We start from the raw sequence: 18,124 nt of genomic DNA on the forward strand, positions 1-18,124 counted from the left end.
CAGGCTCTAATTTGACACTGGAACACAATTCCATGAAGTCTTGAGCTTAGCCTAACTCTGCCAGTCTCCGGCTATATGTCACAACCAGCTAAGGTATAAAGCCTATGGTGTGCAATATACTGTACACTCTGCATATAGTCTCAAAATTAAGACTCTATCATGCACTACGACTCACACAGGTTTGTGCCTGAAAACTAAGATGACCCACCTTTCCTATGCCCAATAGGCCGATCCCTTTCAATCTTTTTCATTCATGCTAACGGTCCATTTAGTAATCTGATTGTTGGAGCAATATGCAATATCACACACTCACTTCAGAGATAGGTGAAGCGATGTCTACAGGTTCAATCAATGAGCACTCATGTTTCTCCATCCATTGAGAGTAGAGAGATGTGTTCACACTTTGAGCATTTTCCAGGAAATTATTAAGTTTGAGATGATTAAAGTGTTGAAAATTATGTTCACGATAAGCAAGATCTAGATAAAGTATTTAAAGAAAATCACACAGTGAAAACTATGTTTATGTAATGTTAGATTGATAAAAACCAAGTCCAAACAAAGGAGATCATTTGTGGAAAAGAAAAATATTTTCTAGCATGATTTAAGTGGTCATAAGTTATACCTTACACATGATAATCTGTAGAAATTAGGATGAGAGAACATTCTGCAGACTGCAGTTATTTTTAGATTGATGATGATGATGAAAATGATGAAGGAAATTTCATTTTTGTTAGTCTATCCATTACTTTTAAAAAATGCTATTTTCTAGATATTAAATCTTCATTATGATGGGTTGATAAGGAGCAAACTTTGCTGCACTGCATAATATTGTCCCCCAAGGAGCTCCTGGTATGAAAAACACACTCCTGAGTTTTAGTTAAGTGCTGGCTAAAGAGGCAGGAGAGATGACGTGAGCTGTACTAAATTTCAACCGTACCATAAATAATCATGAATGAAACTAATAAATTTCAGCTGTACCATAAATAATCTTAAAAAGAATTGAGCAATTTTTTTTCTAGGCAAGAAGTATATGCTTTTCTGTAGGTACCAGAAATATGTTCAAAATATCCATATTTTGTGAAGAATTTTTCTGTCTCTGCAGAAAATCTTGTTTATTTTTATGCCGTTTTGAAATTGGCATCTTCCTGTTATTGATTATGACAGATCATGACCTTATAGTAATTTCACTTTTGTAATGGATAATTTTGTTGATTCAAATTGTCTTGTAAGAACATCTGCTTGGTGTTTCAATTATCAGGATTAGGCTTTCCACAGTATTTTGCAAGATAAAATCCTTTGTTCTGTTTTGCTTTGAAGCTTGACGTTAACAAATTGATGTCACTGCCTTCCATTATTTGCCTATTCCAGAATATTTGATCTTTATTGAAATACACAATAGAGTTATGTGGCAGTATGAAACATTTTTATTCTTTACATGTGTGTCACTTCCTTCCATTATTTGCCTGTTCCAGAACATTTGATCTTTTAAAATATACACAATGGATTCATGTAGAATTCCAAAACATTCGTAGTCTTTATGTGCAGACATTTTGACGTAATTCACTGTGATTGAGGAAAACCTCAAATGGCTGCATGACAACAAATGCAATACAAGGCGATGAAAATGTAGAGTTGTCATTGTGGAAAGGGTAGACGAGAGTTGCAGAGTTAGTGGTTCGTTTCTCAGCACACCAGTTATCTCCTCAAGCAAGGCATTTTATTTATTTTACTTCTTTCCACCCAGGTGTTCAGTGGCTATATCTGGTATGTTGCAAATGTCATGATGATTTGTTCAGCATTTTCTGGGCCAGGGTCACTACAGGAATGTTCCCCAGGGAGTGGATAATGCACATACATTGTGTGTTGTCAAGCCTTTAATAGTCTTGATGACAGGGTCATTATAATAGCATGTGATAGGCATTGTGCATTTAAAAATGATCAAGCGTTCTATTTTATAAATCAGAATAATTGATAGTAGAATAGTAGTAGTAGTCTACAGTAAAAAGTACTCAGACCCTGTTATTGTAACTTTCAAAGTTTAGGGCCTGCAGAGCTAGACCAAGTTCATGTTTTTACTTTTTCTTGAGCCTTGAGATGGTCTGATTTGGCCCATCCCCTGTGAAAACAAGACGATGTTATGGGAAGTCATCAGAGACGGCGGAACGCATCGCTTTACCGGGAGAGACAGATCTCGGATGATGTTTGAACAAACACAAGATATATATCATGAGATAGAGGATGGGAGATGTTCCACCGTTTCATGTTTTAACCCTTTGGATCTCTGGTGGCATACATTGCAATAATGCAGGATATGTTAGAGGGAGAATTAATGCTGTAAGGACGACGTTGTCAGAACTTGTATGTACTTTTGTAGTAAATTATTTGAAGTATCGCACCTGTGTATCCTGTAACTCTAACCATCATCTCTCGTTGGGCTGTAGGCCAACAAAACTTTTGTGCTGGCAACATTTTAAGCAAACATAGAGTTGTGAAATTTTACATAGAGAGAGAGAGAAAGAGAGAGAGAGAGAGAGAGAGAGAGAGAGAGAGAGAGAGAGAGAGAGAGAGAGAGTGGTAGATATAAAGATAGAGCAAATACGTCGCTGTTTTCACGAAGTGACGGTAGTGAAAACAAATTGCATTCATTTTGCATGACGATTTTCCTCACTACCGTCACTTTGTGAAAACAAGGACGAAGAGATGTTGAAAGATGAGAGAGAAAGAGAGATAAAGAAAATGAAAGAGGGAGAAGAGAAAAAGAGAGAGAGAGAGAGAGAGAGAGAGAGTGAGAGAGAGAGAGAGGGACACAAAGAGAAAGAGGGATGGAACAAAATTTGGTGGGGGGGGGGTGCAGAAATAGAACTACAGAAACAAAAGAGAATATTCAGTAGTTATTGGATGCCCTGTTGGCTGTATGCAGATGATAGAAAGAGCAAAATAAAGATGAGAATAAATATGAACTCATTTACTTGAATACCCAGCTGTTTCTTAAAACCAAAACTTATTATTCAAATCAGCAAAACAGTCATTTTGAGAATCACGCAAAATATGATAAGTCACAAGAGAACAGTTGATCATTGGAAGCGAGCAGCAAATTAGAAGGGATAGGGCGTGTCATTTTCTGGAATGTTCCACGGAGCTGCATGGCTGTCACACAATGCATGTTTCAAGCCTTGCAAGTATGTCTCATCTGAAAAAAACATTATTGCATGTAGCTGTCAAATACCAAACTGATCTGGAGATCCACATCAAGATTCTAATATTGAAATATGATTCAAAAATCTCTGGGATCAGCACCAAGTTTAAAGGGAACATGCAAATTGAGCTTTGCTTGGTCAAGGAATCAAAATACTTGCAATTTCTGGTTCGACAGTGATTGAGAAAATACTGCAATATCAAGGGATATTAGTATAATTTTTATTTTGTGAATACTCAAGGAACAGGGGAAAAAGGAATATGAAAAGTTATGCTTTGTGTCCATTAGGGGATAGATTATAAATTTAAGGGAACTCACATTCTCTCTATCCCTGCGACCTGTTACAAACAGAAATGATCGATGCATAATTTTGCTCTTTTTTCGCTGAAAGTCAGTTATTGATAAACCAGAACATGATATTTATTTTTAGATTCATGATCCTGCTCATTAAACATGTATTTTCACATACATTGGGACATGTTACTGCTCTCCTGGTTTTCTCATTTCCAATGATTGTAATGGAAATATGATCGTTAATGCACAACCTGAGGATTAAATATGATTAGCATGATAAATGATAAATGAGGGAGAAAAACAAACATGATTACTTTCACACGGCCCATTCCTGATGTACTTGTAATATTTCTGATGATTTCACCTTCCAAAATTATTTATTCTGGGCCCTCTATGTTCTGCTAGTTGAATTTCTGTGCACTGCATTTAGTGCATAGAAAATTGAAAAGGATCTTTGATGCTTCTTGAAACTCAATGTGAAAAAACCTCCTTATGACTATCCAGAATGCATCATGAAATGTATTAAACTTAATAACAGATGTATTTATGGGCACCATCGACATTGACCCCCCCCCCCCTCCATTTAAAAACCATGAAGGCTTACCTTCAGTACACCTTTGGGTAATGATCGAGCCTTATAATTTTGTTGTTGTGCCCCTCTTTCGAATTGAGTTGCGAACAAAAAGCACTATAAAAACCTAAAACAATTTGAGTATGGCTTGTCAGTAATATTTCAGAACTGTGCACCCCCCCCCCCCTTTGTAGAATGCCTCATTCCTCCATGGTCGAATAAATCACTTGCTCAGAGCCAGAAAGGATTTTACATTGCTTTAAAGTATGTGAGGTAATGACCTTCTTGCTCCTAATAGATGAAATACATTTACTAGTCTATCATCAAGACACCACACAGACAAGAGTTCATGTCCGCAAACTGATCCTAATCTACGGGTATTATTGTTGGTCCATCTCGTTACCCTCTTAATCTGCCTCAATTCTACTGTTGGAACATGACCCCCCTGTCTGTCAACCTGTCTGATCCTCGGTGGATCAGTGATTGGGTTAGGTTGACGATGGACCCCGGTCTAGACTCTGGTTCTATATCCTCCTCGTCTTCTTACCCCTTGGAAGATAATTAATTGCCTGTGATGCTCTTCTTACACTGTACAAGCATTCCATTGGAGGCATTGAACTCAATATCTTGATGTGTACCTTAATTCTTTTTCAGTAATGACATTCTAGAACTACAAATAATTTCTCTTATTGTCTAGGAGAGAAAATTTTTTACTCAGTTCTATTTGTGTTAATCTTAACAAATAATAATTATGTATTATAGTTGTTTTTAAACACAAACAAGCAAATTAAAAATATTTTTAAAAAACATATGAACAATGTGAACAAGCATCAGATGGCATCAAAGCAGTAATGTTTCTCGATGGTATTCTTCTTTCCAACTTTTAGTAGACCTTTATATTGTTTGAACAATCTTTTCCCAGCTAGTAAGAACTTGATTAAATAGAAGATTTGTTAAAGGATTGTTGGTAGGGTTTGTTGAAAGTTCAATCTCTGTTTACCTTTCCAAATATATGAAAAGGATGTTTCGACTCGATTTGGCCATGGGGATGTAATGGCTTAAGCTCTTGAACAACTATTATGAGGTAGATATCTATCTAGCTTTAACTCAGAATCTTAGCTTATACTATTTACTTTCCAGTCATGTGACCTTTTAGTTTTGTTGGGTATCTAAGCACAGGATCTCGTTAATCATGCAGACTTTCTGCACATTACCTGGGCATGAGCTGTATTGATTTTTGGAGAAGGTCACATACAAAAATGCTCATAGCCATGACAAACCAACAAGAAGTGTACCCATCTTATGCCAGAATCTTTAACCCTCCTTTTGTGCCACCAAGAATTTGAAGATTTGTTCGGAATCATCATTTAGTGGTAGTTCAATTTTCGCCTTGTTTTATTGATAAATTAAGCCAGAGCTCACCTATCAGCCTAATTTTTGTGTCTAGTCTACATAACCACCAACTACCCTGTGTACTGCTTGGTTTACTTCATCTGACTTGACATCCGACCCCGAAACCTGATGGAACGAAGTAAACCTTCTCCAATACATCCTGAAATTTCCATTTAACTGACATAAATAACAAGAGGATTGGAAATCTTGTTTTTTTTTAGCCGCTATTTTGCTGGAGGATATTTTACAGATTGCTTTCATAAAAAGAGAAAGGAAATAAACAAGATTGGAAGACTTGATTCAGTGGCAGTGCACTTTGACGATCCCATCTGCTCGTCATTACTCATGCCATGTAAGTCTAACAACATCTTCAGGACATGGCCACGTGTTGCCATGACGATTTGTTACCCTCCCACATTTTCTCGAGATGAGTCCTCCCTACATCACTCCTAAAACAACAACCAGAGGACAGCATCGCTTGTTGCTATAGCGATGAGAACATCCTTGCTTCATCAATTATCATGTCAGCCATATTACATTTGGAATTGCATGATATTGTCTTTAAACTGAAAAAGAGAGTTCATTGAATTAATTTTGTAAGGGATGAGTTGCACCTTGATTGCCAAATACATAATTTCCCTAAAAATCATCAGAAACCTGTGTATAGAAACTTGAAGTAGCTCTGATATGAAAATTGTGACCAATTTTGTTTTAGATAGACTTGATTTTGATCAGTAATGATACACATTACACATTATATGTATGCTTTCTGAGATAAGTATATTAATAGAGACGGCTTTGAAGTTTAATGAATCATCTTTTCAGATGAATTGAAATTTCTTGCATATTCCTCATCAAGTCTAGCTGCCCACACTACAAGGTGAATACACTTTTCCATATTAGACCAAAAGTAATTTGAGCTGATGGAGTTTACGGAAGATTACATCAAGATCATAGCATATCCGACTGGTTGATATGATTTTAAAGCAGATAGTTTTTGCAATGGTTCCCAAAATATATTTGGGGAGGTGACATAGACACTTGTTGCCGTGGCAATGCACTAATAGTTCTTACAAAGTGTCTCAAACAACAATATCCAGAGGGGGAATGAAGAGAAGTTCGGCAAGGTTGGTGATATTGATGCAGCTGATGGAATAGTCTATTCAACCATCACGAAGACATGATTTGTAACCTCAGGCTTATTTCCCAAATCAGAGATATCGGGCTATTTGGCAATCTCAAGCTGATGAGGACATACCTAAGGAGAGGGGAGGGGGTATTTCTTGAGACTAAAAATATCCAAAGGTCAAGGAGTGGCCAGAAAAGACAACATCACCCTCAGGAGAGATGCTTTCTTGACCTACTTCTAGCCTTGTCTCTTCTCCAGACACGTTTAGAGAATCTGGCCACTTTTAGTGTAACATGTACTCTCTCCAATTAAACGATCTCCAAACCAAAACTGGTATGATCCATGAGTAAGTACATCCAGCGAAGGCTCTTACTGGGATAAATATCAACTTAAAATCATGATATCCTCTCAATTATTATATTGTACTAATATTGCGTGAACTCTGTACTGACCTGAAATGATGCAGACATACATGCATGGTAGAACTTCAACTTGCTGTTTTAGGTTTGCTCGTGAAATAACCTTCGCTGACACCTCTTGTTTCTTCATTCAAATTTCATGTGGTTATAATGGAATAGGGTATGACTTTATAACTACCATCATCAGACTGGATGATTGCCTAGTTCCTGAAGCGCTCAACTCATGTATCTGCGAGAGCACATGAACGACTTTGTCTCAGGGTGCAATGAAAAGAGGTTTTAGGAATGGTGCACATTGTTCTGCAGTCTGTTCTATGCGTCAGTCTGTGTATCATTGTGAGAGGTAAAAGGGTGTTATCTCACTGTATAATAACAGAGGGTCCGTAGTTAACCTCCCTTTCGAGTTGAGTTCAGAATGACTTATACTGTGAACATCATGCCAAGAGCCAGAAAGACATTATATCACTGGACAGAGAGAGAGAGAGAGAGAGAGAGAGAGAGAGAGAGAGAGATTGAGAGAGGGAGCGAGAGAGAGAGAGAGAGAGAGAGAGAGAGAGAGGGGGGGGGGGTGGGAAATGGTCAACTTCACTATGTATGTAATGTACATGGGGTGTTTTTGTTTTGTACCTGTACATGTCAAGAGCTGGAAAGACAGAATTCAGTGATCAGTAAAGTTAATATCATTTGAGTAATGGTAGGCAGCTTGATATATTGTGTAATTGTGAGAGCTATAAGACAACACACATGGACAGAGTGATTGAATCTGTAAGATATATATATATATATATATATATATATATATATATGCCAAAATCTTTTGGACAGGTCATGTAAGTGTCCTACTTCTTGTAGGCTATCATTTTGATATGCGAGTTAGAATAGCATTGTCTCACTGCATCTCAAGCCTACCTTCATACAGGCAATTAACAATACTGGTACATTTTTCAATAGCTCACTTTGATCTTCTCACCCTATTTCCCCGACTTCCAAGATGATGCTTCGCTAATGAATTCTTTAGGGATATTAGATAATTATTCTTGCTGTTTTGCCATCGGATCATGATATATGCATCACAGTTTTCCCCCTATTCGTAAAGAGACCAGAAGTGTTTGTGCTCCTCTGTAGGAGATGGATGATGATGATGATGATGATGATGGTGGTGGTGGGGACTTGAGAGGGATGAGCTCGTGGGATGAGGTCTTCGCACTTCATCAGCCGGTGGTGTGAAAGTAGCGATGTATACATGCCAAGGCGAGGGACCGAGGTAGATGTTCCGCTTTTTTCAAATTGCAAGTTTATCGGTTGTGTACCTGGGTAGTATGCAAATGGTTTGAAAATGGGAGGGGCACATGCAGGCTCGTTAGAGGCCCCCTGTATCTGCCACTGATGCTTGCTGACATCTATAGGAGGAGGGTGCACATCTTGGTGCATCTCTACCACTATTGGCACAACACTTACAGTTCGGGATGAATTATATTTTTTTAAATACAACTTACTCATTGACACTAGAAAAAATGTTAATCTGGAGTCATACGCATGGTGCTCATCCATACGGCCAAATGGAATTGATTTTCTAGCTTTCCCTCCAGATTTTGTAAAAGAAATTAGGCAGATAGAGGGAGGGATGAAGGGGCTTAACCTGTTATCAGATATTTGATCTTGATTCTTTTTTTAAAAATCCATCTCAAAACAATGCATGGGCCATTTTTATGCATACTATTATGCTCAAAATAAGTTGAAATTGCCCATTCAGGATTTGTTTTAAAAAATTTATTGCCAAGATTTCTTTATTTTACTTCTAAACAAAAATATTGAAAACGTCTGCTGAGAGCCAAAAGGGCATTGAGTGATATTACTTTAAAACAATGATCCATTCTGACTCTAAACAGTCAAAGGATGAGAGGGAGACAGGCAGGAAAAATGAAGCAGGAAGGACAGAAAACTAGGAATCACTTTTGAGACAAATGTGTATTCTCGTCAACCATAGCATTTCGAAGTGATATACAGGAATCATAACGAAGTTTATTATGTTCTCAGAGGCTTTGGGACTACATATTGCAGAACCCAGGGGAGATTTACTCTCATAAATTCTCTCCCTCTTGCTAGATTCACACTTTGATGAATAGAGTGATGCAAAGCCAACATCCATTGAGGGAGTTAGGATCTCAAAGCATCCCTCTCTAGAGACATGAGGTCTGTTCTCATTAGCCTGAGTTTTGAAAGTAGCCCACTTATTTGTATGCAGGGAAAATAGATTGATCTCAAGTAACTCAAGCTGATTTGCATTGAAGATGCGGGGCCCGGAATTTAGTTTAAACTATTACCAAACAATATATAGGGCTTGTTCATAAAATAGGACACTGTTGGCCAATTATTTGCAGGCTTCGCCAGTAAGGACACACTTAGACTATGCTCATCCTTACACGCTGAAATTCAGGTTAATTTCTTATCATATGAACAGGCACAAGGTCTTGAAAGAGATAGTTGCGACACACACATGCATCCAAGGGTAAGTTCATGGAGCTCAAAATCGTTCCCTCCCACATATTGGAAGGAGCTACTTGTATTTTGGAACCCCATGCATGATCATTCAACCTATAAACCAGAGCAGCTTCCAGTGACATAACCATCTCTCTTAACTGGCTATGGGAGCAGGGATTGCTTGACTTTAATGGCTCAATGGAAACAGGAACTTCAAACTTTTTTCTCAAGACCTGCAGTCCAGAATCTGGCCAATTTAGTTTTAAACAATCTCCACCAATGCAATCTCAACCTAGCTACTTGCTGCATGCAGAAGATGATCAATCCCCAAATTTGTACTTTTGGTTTGCGCTGGGCATACAGCTCCGTGGATCACGCCATCTTCAGCTTGCAGCAGGTGGGGGAGAGACTACGAAATAAGATCAAACTAGCTGGCCAAATTCTGAACTAGGAATAGTGTTGATCGGTCGGTCACATATCTCAAACTTAAAGAGAAGGTTGAGTTCTGGGAAGAGGTGAAAAATAATTTGTGAGCATTACTCATTCTTATTATGCAAGTGTGGAAGAACATCAGTTAAGACATGTTCCCTGAAAAGCATGGCTCTTCAAATGCCTTCATCTTCTAAATATGCATGTAACATCGTAAAAATCGGGGGGCCGGCTTTTTACGCCACGTGTTCGTGTAGTCCCATATACATCTTTCTGTGCAAGTGTTTGTAACTTTACCAAGACTTGGCCACATTTCTTATCATTTTGATGATTCCAGAACTTTGCAATACACACAAATTCTTATATGCTAGATGATCAACCTTTTCTGGTCGGTTCCACACCGTTTCTTTCACAATGCAATCGCATGACCAGAACTCAACTTCATCTTTAAGGTTGTTTGGGCTAGTGGAAAGTCACCCATTGAGTGATTCGCAGCCAAGATCTTTCCAGGGAGTTGGAATCCCCAAAGCATCTCTTACCAGAGAGAGGGAGACAAATTTGATTGAGTGGCGACATCCATCAATGTATTTGGCTGATAGAGCGTAGTTTGCCACGGTCAGTCACAGGTTCTTCGACCACACGATAATGCTCGGCTGAAGATTTACTCCGCAGTCGATTGCCTACACCAACCGACATCAAATTTCAATCTCGGACTGTAATCCTAACTGTAATCCTAAACCTAACCTATGAGCCAATAGCAAACCTAATTCTAACCCTACGAAAGAGAGGCTGCAGCAAATATCACTGGTCAATGCCAGGTCATCTGGTCACTATACCTACATGCAGTGCAGGGTCTGAATGATCTTGGCCACAGACTACGTTTTTTATATAATGTAGCTAATGTCACAATTTTAAAGCTGACTCATTTAGCCTTGGATCAAGTTTCCGTGCATATGGCTCAAATGTCAATATTGTGTCTGGTTTTTGTAGACTATGTGTAGGTGGATCAATGCAACAGCTGGACCCTTTGCTAGTCTGTGTTTTTAGACTCTGATGAGCCAAGAGCTGTTTCACAGGTGTTTTGGTGTTGGTAGGAACTTGATTATGAATCTAGCTGTGGCATTCAATATTTTTAGGAACAGGAAAAAAGAATGTTGTGTACTTTTCCAGGACTGTGCATTTGTGTTATAATCTAGTCTTGAAGTGAAGTTGAACCTGACATTTAGTAAGTAACAGGTTTGGGAGAGAAAATGGAAAGGGTTTGTGTGCTCAGACTACTCCATGGCTTCCCTGGATGAATGGCACATGAAGCTGAATGTAAGAATGTTATGCATGATTACTTTCCATACCTCTGATTACATTGTTGCGCACTCTTTCCCACAGCGTGAGCCTGAGAAATATCAAATATTTGGACATGTACAATTATTGATAGTGATAGATAACGGAGAGACAAAACACACTTATAAACACAAAATAACACTGTGTGAAGTGACTGATATGTATCAAACACCTTGCAACAACAACAAAAAAACTGTTCAGAGAGAAATTATTTGTCTGCTTCCAGCTATTAGGATATTAACTCTAAGGCCTATATTTTTATACAGATTTTAAAGGGAAAGTCCCATGCACCTTGATATTGAGTTGGTTTTGAGAGGAATAGGTCATGCAATGAAATTTTGAGCAAAAACTGATTGAAAATAATGAAGTTATGAACTTTTGAAGGTAGTACATGGAATCAACCATTCAAAAATTGGCAACCCTGTGACATATCTTGCAAGTTCTCCTCCCATTTTCTCTGTACTAAAAAAACTTCACAAACTTTCACTAATTTGTTCCTCTCATTTTTTCTGTTTTTATTAAAACCAACTTGATATCAGGTGACCTCCCCTTTAATGTCCTTCTGGCTCTCAGCTGAATAAGATATAAGAGGGTTATGGAAAGGAAGGTTATAAAATTAGTAAAAAAGAATGGTCTTTTTTTTGTTTGGAAATTGTGCATACTTAGAATCAATGGATTTTAAATCCAATTGATATCTTTAACCGCTAAAAAGTGTGGCAGTGCACGGTATTGTTACAGAATTCATTGTCACGTCCAACAACCGTGAACGAGGTAAATGAACTTAAGAATAAGAAATCATAAATGGTACTTTATTGCTTTATACTTTTGATGTCCCATTCATGATGGATGCGTCAGAGGTCAAAGGTCGCATTTGTAATCGTATTTTTATCGAAGTACAAAGTAAACATTGTAAATGAAGAATTTCATCATATCCTTTGTCAGGTTCAAGGTTCTTTTCTTATCTTCAGAAATGAAACATACTATGGCTCATTTGAGATAACATGGATGTTATTATAAATACCTTTGAAGATAAGGGTGATTATTTAGTCTGTAGAAACCAGCCATTTAATGTCATTTATAACTTATAACTACAATGGGTTCCAAAAAAAAAGAATCAAATTAATACTATTTTGTGTCGAGCTAATATATCTATGAGAACTAATAAAAGGCTTATTATTTGTGATTTTGCTGCTATGGACACCTTAAAAAAAAAATCTTTATGAAATGTTCAGACTCATGAATTATGAAATTTTGGTATTGTGGAACAACTTATTTTATATCAAATTTAGAAGTGACAGAAAAGACCCCACCACCTCTAAAAAAGTGGAACATTGATAGCTTCTTTAATCATACTGACTTTTTGGTTGAGATACATGTTTGAAAACTTGGTGACACCACAGGGGCACTTTTGACCAAAAATGTTGATTTTTCAGAAGGGAACTATATACACTCAATTGATAAAATCAAACAGTATTTTCATATAATAAGGAATATCACCTTTGATCTGCTGTCCTGAATAAAAAGAGCTAGGATTGTTTGCAAACAGTGCAACAGGTCTTAATACAAAGAATAAGCAAATATTTTTCCACAGGTCTACAATCCTTATGTAAAGCGATTGTCCGCAACAAATCAGACATTGGGCATATGTGTTTGTTAATTTGAGTTAATCTCTGAGATCAATGCATGACAGGCATAGCTGGCATTCTTGGGGGATAAGTGGATCAAATCAATGGACTTTACCCAAATGACAAAAAGCAATAACGATTGTATAATAAACATCAGACCGCTGCTCACTTCGCCCAAAATAAAACACTTCAAATCGTCGGAGGGTGATGACTGTAAACTGTTTGTTCAAATTGGCACACCATTGTCAACTTCAGTTTGAATTGCCGGTTGCTACTGAAATCAACGAAATTAAGTGTACCAGACAAAGCTCGAGATCATAGACCAGGAATTAAGTAGTACCGTTAGATGGACTAAGAGGTGGTCTCTAAATGCTCCAGGCTATACATGTGCCCACTTACTAGCTACGCTTGAGTGCTCTTTTGTTACATTATTGTCATCCGCTCAAAGGGTGTGAAAGACCGTGTTTGAAGGAAGAGAAAAGGCGTGCTGTTTTTCAAAAGGCTTTTAACAATCACTGGCTAACTGGAAAAAACGGGTATTCTTTTGGGTCCGTGATTGCCTTGAGATAGTGTTGCATGCTTCTAGGGTGCGGATCTATTCCAAGACCTGGGCTAGAAGCGAAGCATCGTCATGGCTGTTGTGCAGAAGTCTGGTGGATTTTTCTTTGTGGATTATGCGAGTGGTAGCGACAGTGTTTGCGACAGTGTCTTTGAAGACGATCGTGGTGATGACGTTGATGATGATGACGAAGAGGAGGGTGAGCTTTGCATACAGTCTTGATAGTATATACCGGTAGTCCCATTCTTCATACATCATCTGTTATCTGAGATGTTTTGGTACATTAAGAAGTCGGTCAGAAGGCAAATTGCTGTTTGGATTAAGATTTAGAGCCTGTCCCAGTTGTAGTAATAAACGTAATGTGCACATCGAGTTGATCATTAATTTTTGGGTGTCCTAATGACCAATTATTCTGTTGGTGGTCCCTGGAAGCTACAACAAATCAACATGTTCTTTTGATAGCATCGATCAATCAATGGATCGACCATTAGCCATGCAATGATATTATTTATATCACAGTGTCATTTGCATGGCTTTAAATATGCTTTGTACTCACAAGAAATGATAATTCTGTCCAAAATTCCTAGTGATAAAGTGATCAATTGCTGTTGTGTTCTTCAATAATTTTATTTCAAAGTTCAGAAGGAAGCGATATCTTTCTAATCAATATCAGGGAAACCTTGAGGGGTATATATTTCTCTGATTAAGCAACCTGCAACTGTACATGAAACCTGCACATGTTTGCGCACAGTTATGTACATGCAGTCATCTATTTACTGTAACCAGGGGATTCTTTCAGCTGCAGACTTTAAGTCAATAAAAGAAAGAAAAAAAACACCCTGAAAATCAGAGCAGAATGCTTCGAGCATATACTGCATACACAAATTATATACATGTATACGTTTTGAAATCAACACCATATTTAATCACAATTGGAAATATGATGATATGTACATGTATTACCAGTATATTATATTTGTTGTATCCTTTTTATATAGCTGAGATTGGAGAAAAAGTTATTCCACTCCATGTATATGAAATGGGATGCCAATCTTGGGCGAGCTAAAAATGGCCCCATTAATTTTCCATTACGGCTTCAAAAGTAGGGTACTTTAGAATTTAAACTTGAGCCCTGAAATTTAAATTGTGGCTCTCTCGTATTACTGTGCTATCAAAAGTGAAACCGCCTGACATCGCCAATTTGCAAAGATGATGATGGAATGTTGCGATTCATTTCGGTTCTGGGTTCAAAATGGATGGAATATGACACTTTTTTCTATTAGAAGTTAGTTTTGAGGGCTTTTTTAGTCTGTTAATTTCTTGTCATTTGGACTTATGGTTTTATGTTTGTGAGATGAAACGGGAGAATGTCTTCTAGAGGTTTATGCTGAATGCTTTTATGAACATACTGGGGAATATATGGGGTTTGTTCTTACTGTAAAGAAACATTAACAAACATAGTAATTTCAACATTTAAGTGCCTCTACCAACAACAATACAGGTACCAATATTGTTGTTGTATGAAATATGTTTTATGACATGCTTCAGTAAATATTCTTGGAATGATTTGTGTGCACTGCAGATTGGGAATGCTAACAAGTGTTTGGTATTTTTTAATGGCCACTTGTTCAAATACCATGTGAGCTGTTTTCATAATCATTCTTATTTCAGTTAGTGTTTTTACGGCTCATTCCTGTTTGATTGGAAGGTATGTTAGATATATATATGTACTGTAGCCCCTCCCTTACATTCCAAAGTGTTTAAAAACTGATGGCAAAATTGCATAAACTATTTAAATTCATCACGATTGATACATGTAACTGAAACCTCAATGCCTAAAGAGTAGAGAAAATATAAGATTATCTTTATTTCAAATATCAATCTTTCATGTTACACACAATGACATACTTATAACATGAAGATTCTCTCTAGTGTTATTTGGGCATAACATAACATGTTATCACTCAAAAATTGAGAATGTCTTTTTCTTGAAATACATTTGTTATCCATGCACATACAGTCGAACCTGATTTAGTGACCTCCTGTCTACAAGGACCACATTTTTTGTTTCCTTTGAAAATGGTTTCTCATTTAAACATGTACTTAAGGAACCTGTCTACAAAGGCCACTTTTTGTGTTTCCCTTGGGCGGTCGTTATAAACAAGTTTAACTGTACTTTGCTCCCTTCTTTGAAGCACTACACTACTACTTTGAAGCACTTTATCCAATATATTTATTCATCCAGCACAGATGATTAGTTTTTAAAACTATCCTTCCCTTTTTTTCCCCCTTGCAGTGTGTTCAGCAGGCCTCGGACAGGGAGGGTTCTTCATCAAGAACGGCAAGTACTACTGTGCCGCAGACTACCAGGACAACTACGGCACCAAGTGCAAGGCTTGCGGACAGTACCTTGAAGGAGAGGTGGTGACGGCCCTTGGCAACACCTACCACAAGTATTGCTTCGTCTGTGCAAGATGCGGGTGAGTGGAAACGTTTTCAACTCATTGCTTGTGTTCATCGAACGGACGGACCATGAGACCGATGGCCCTGTGGGACTGATAGCTGATGAGACCGATGGCCGGCGAGGCCAAAGATATCGGTCTCGTCGGCCCTGTGTCAATTTTCTCAGGGTTCATTAGACTGAAGGTGGTCTCGTAGGCCGTCAGTCTCCCAGGCTGTAATCGGCCTTGTGGGCTGTTAGTCCTAAATGGGTCTCTAATTTGTCCTCCTGAACGTCAGTCTTTTGGCTGTGTGTCACGTAGGGTGCCTGTCATACTGTATCCAGTTGTTCATGTATCAAAATCTAGGAAATTTCTTAGGGGATCACAGGGCCTTCTTGTAAAACCGTGTCAAAAATCATGGGTGAAGCCACCCTGGTAAAACTTAGGGGAAGTCCAATGTAATATCAATTTGGTTTTAATAGAAGCACAAAAATGAGAAAAACGAATTAGTGAAAGTTTTTGCTCAAACCTGCACTGACCGGTTTCTCTCATTTTTCTGCTCCTATTAAAACCAACTTAATATCATGGTGGTCTTCCTCTTTAATAAATAAATGCAAATGGTAGTCAACAGGTCAAAGTGCTAGAGGATTTCTGATTCTAATTCAACAAAACTACAATATGAATGTATATAAACATTTGTGAACTCGTTGGTTGATTGAAATGGTTATAACCATATGTTCCAGTTATGGACAGTAATCAAAGTCAGATGAATATTTTCCTTTGATGCCCTCATGGGGATCATTGAATTATGTGGTCAAAACCTAGATCATTTACTGACAGCAAGGAGGTCGTAAAGTAACACATGTAATGCCCATCCAGCCTCAGGAGATGAAATATTATAGAGGGATCATGATTTGGGAATTTGGGGGTAAAAATATGAGAAAAAGTGTAAATAATCAAAATTTGTATATCAGTTTTTGCTTCCCATCTCAACAATGTTAAGAAATGGATACACTTGTGTGATTGTACTTTCTCGAAATCACAAATATTTTAGAAACGTCACTATCTGGGTCATGTCATCGGCTATCAGCAACATGCAAATAGCAGCTGTGTGCCATATGCCACGGACAGGGAGGATCTGTTGAAAAATGAGACGACTCAAGAGAATTTAGGGCCCTTTTTGGTGAAAGAAAGAGATGGACTGTCGTAAAAATCTTGTTTTCGCCAACCCTCGCATCCTGGGGGAGTTTGTAGCGAATATCTGAAAGAAGTATATGTTTTGTTGGATGAAATATGATCGTGGATATTTATGAGAGGAAAATGCAGGAGTCACAAAAGATGGTGTTTTGCAGGGAAGTCATCTTCTGGGATTAACCCAATACATGTTTGAATATAAAAACTGAAGATGAACTCCAATGAAGTTGAAATCATGTACATTCTTTCTTTTAAAGGCAGTAATCCCTTTTGTAGACTTGTGCAAACTCCGTGAAACTAGGCGAGTGCTTAAAAATATATCCTTCAGAAATCGTGTGTGAAATTTTACAGTCCTAGGTTCTGAAACTTCATTGTAAGAAATGAAAATCTAGTGCTAATATTGCTGCAGAGAGAGAGCTATTCTCAAATCAACAGATTTAACGGTCAAACTAATTTTGAATTACTTCCATTTTTTTTTAGTCTAGAAATTATATATCTGGAATTAGACATTCAAATCTGATTTGTTGGATGCCTGTTTCCATATTTTTTCAAATTTCTTATGTGGTTGGAGGTTCCTAATATTAGACCTCTTTAATATACCACTGGGTTGAGTTCTATAAAGTTTTTTGCAATTGTGTTGTACGTAGAAAATTAATCGGGGCCCTGTTTCATAAAACTGGTTATCAATAACCAGTTTATACAATAAGCTACTAAAAGCTACTAGCATCTGCTTGACTGAGAGAAAATTTGTCACAGCAATTTATCATTTGATATAATTGATAACAAGTTTTGTGAAACAGGGCCCTGCTGGTCAGTCGATTTGTAGGAAGGGCTGTACCAGAGAAAGAATCTAATTAATTTTTATTTTAGAGTACATGTATAAGATGAAACATATCAGCTACCATAGAGCAAAGTATGCTTGTAAGATTTGTACGCATGCTACATAAATCCGAGTACTATTTACCAAATGTCAAAACCTTCGATGTCAAAATAATCAGAGCAACACAACGTAACCCTGATTATACACAGTACATGTATGTCCATGGACAAGATTAT

At 37.6% G+C, this 18,124-nt stretch overlaps 1 protein-coding gene across 11 annotated transcripts in view; it reads left to right on the forward strand.

Annotated features, from left to right (window-relative positions):
• The first annotated feature begins 13,419 nt into the window (after window positions 1-13,419).
• The window catches only part of LOC579520 (actin-binding LIM protein 1), a 53,171-nt gene continuing 48,466 nt past the window's right edge, over window positions 13,420-18,124 (forward strand). For 3 of the 11 annotated variants that reach the window (XM_030985806.1, XM_030985808.1, XM_030985807.1), the window contains exons 1-2: window positions 13,420-13,632; window positions 15,730-15,913. In XM_030985806.1, coding sequence (XP_030841666.1) covers window positions 13,506-13,632; window positions 15,730-15,913 — 311 coding nt within the window. In that variant the 5' untranslated portion in view covers window positions 13,420-13,505. The remainder of the gene's footprint in view (window positions 13,633-15,729; window positions 15,914-18,124) is intronic. The other 8 variants (XM_030985803.1, XM_030985809.1, XM_030985804.1 and 5 more) reach the window with 5 other exon arrangements.

The sequence above is a fragment of the Strongylocentrotus purpuratus genome, unplaced genomic scaffold, assembly GCF_000002235.5.
Source record: "Strongylocentrotus purpuratus isolate Spur 01 unplaced genomic scaffold, Spur_5.0 spur5_scaffold_15, whole genome shotgun sequence".
Lineage (NCBI taxonomy): Eukaryota > Metazoa > Echinodermata > Echinoidea > Camarodonta > Strongylocentrotidae > Strongylocentrotus > Strongylocentrotus purpuratus.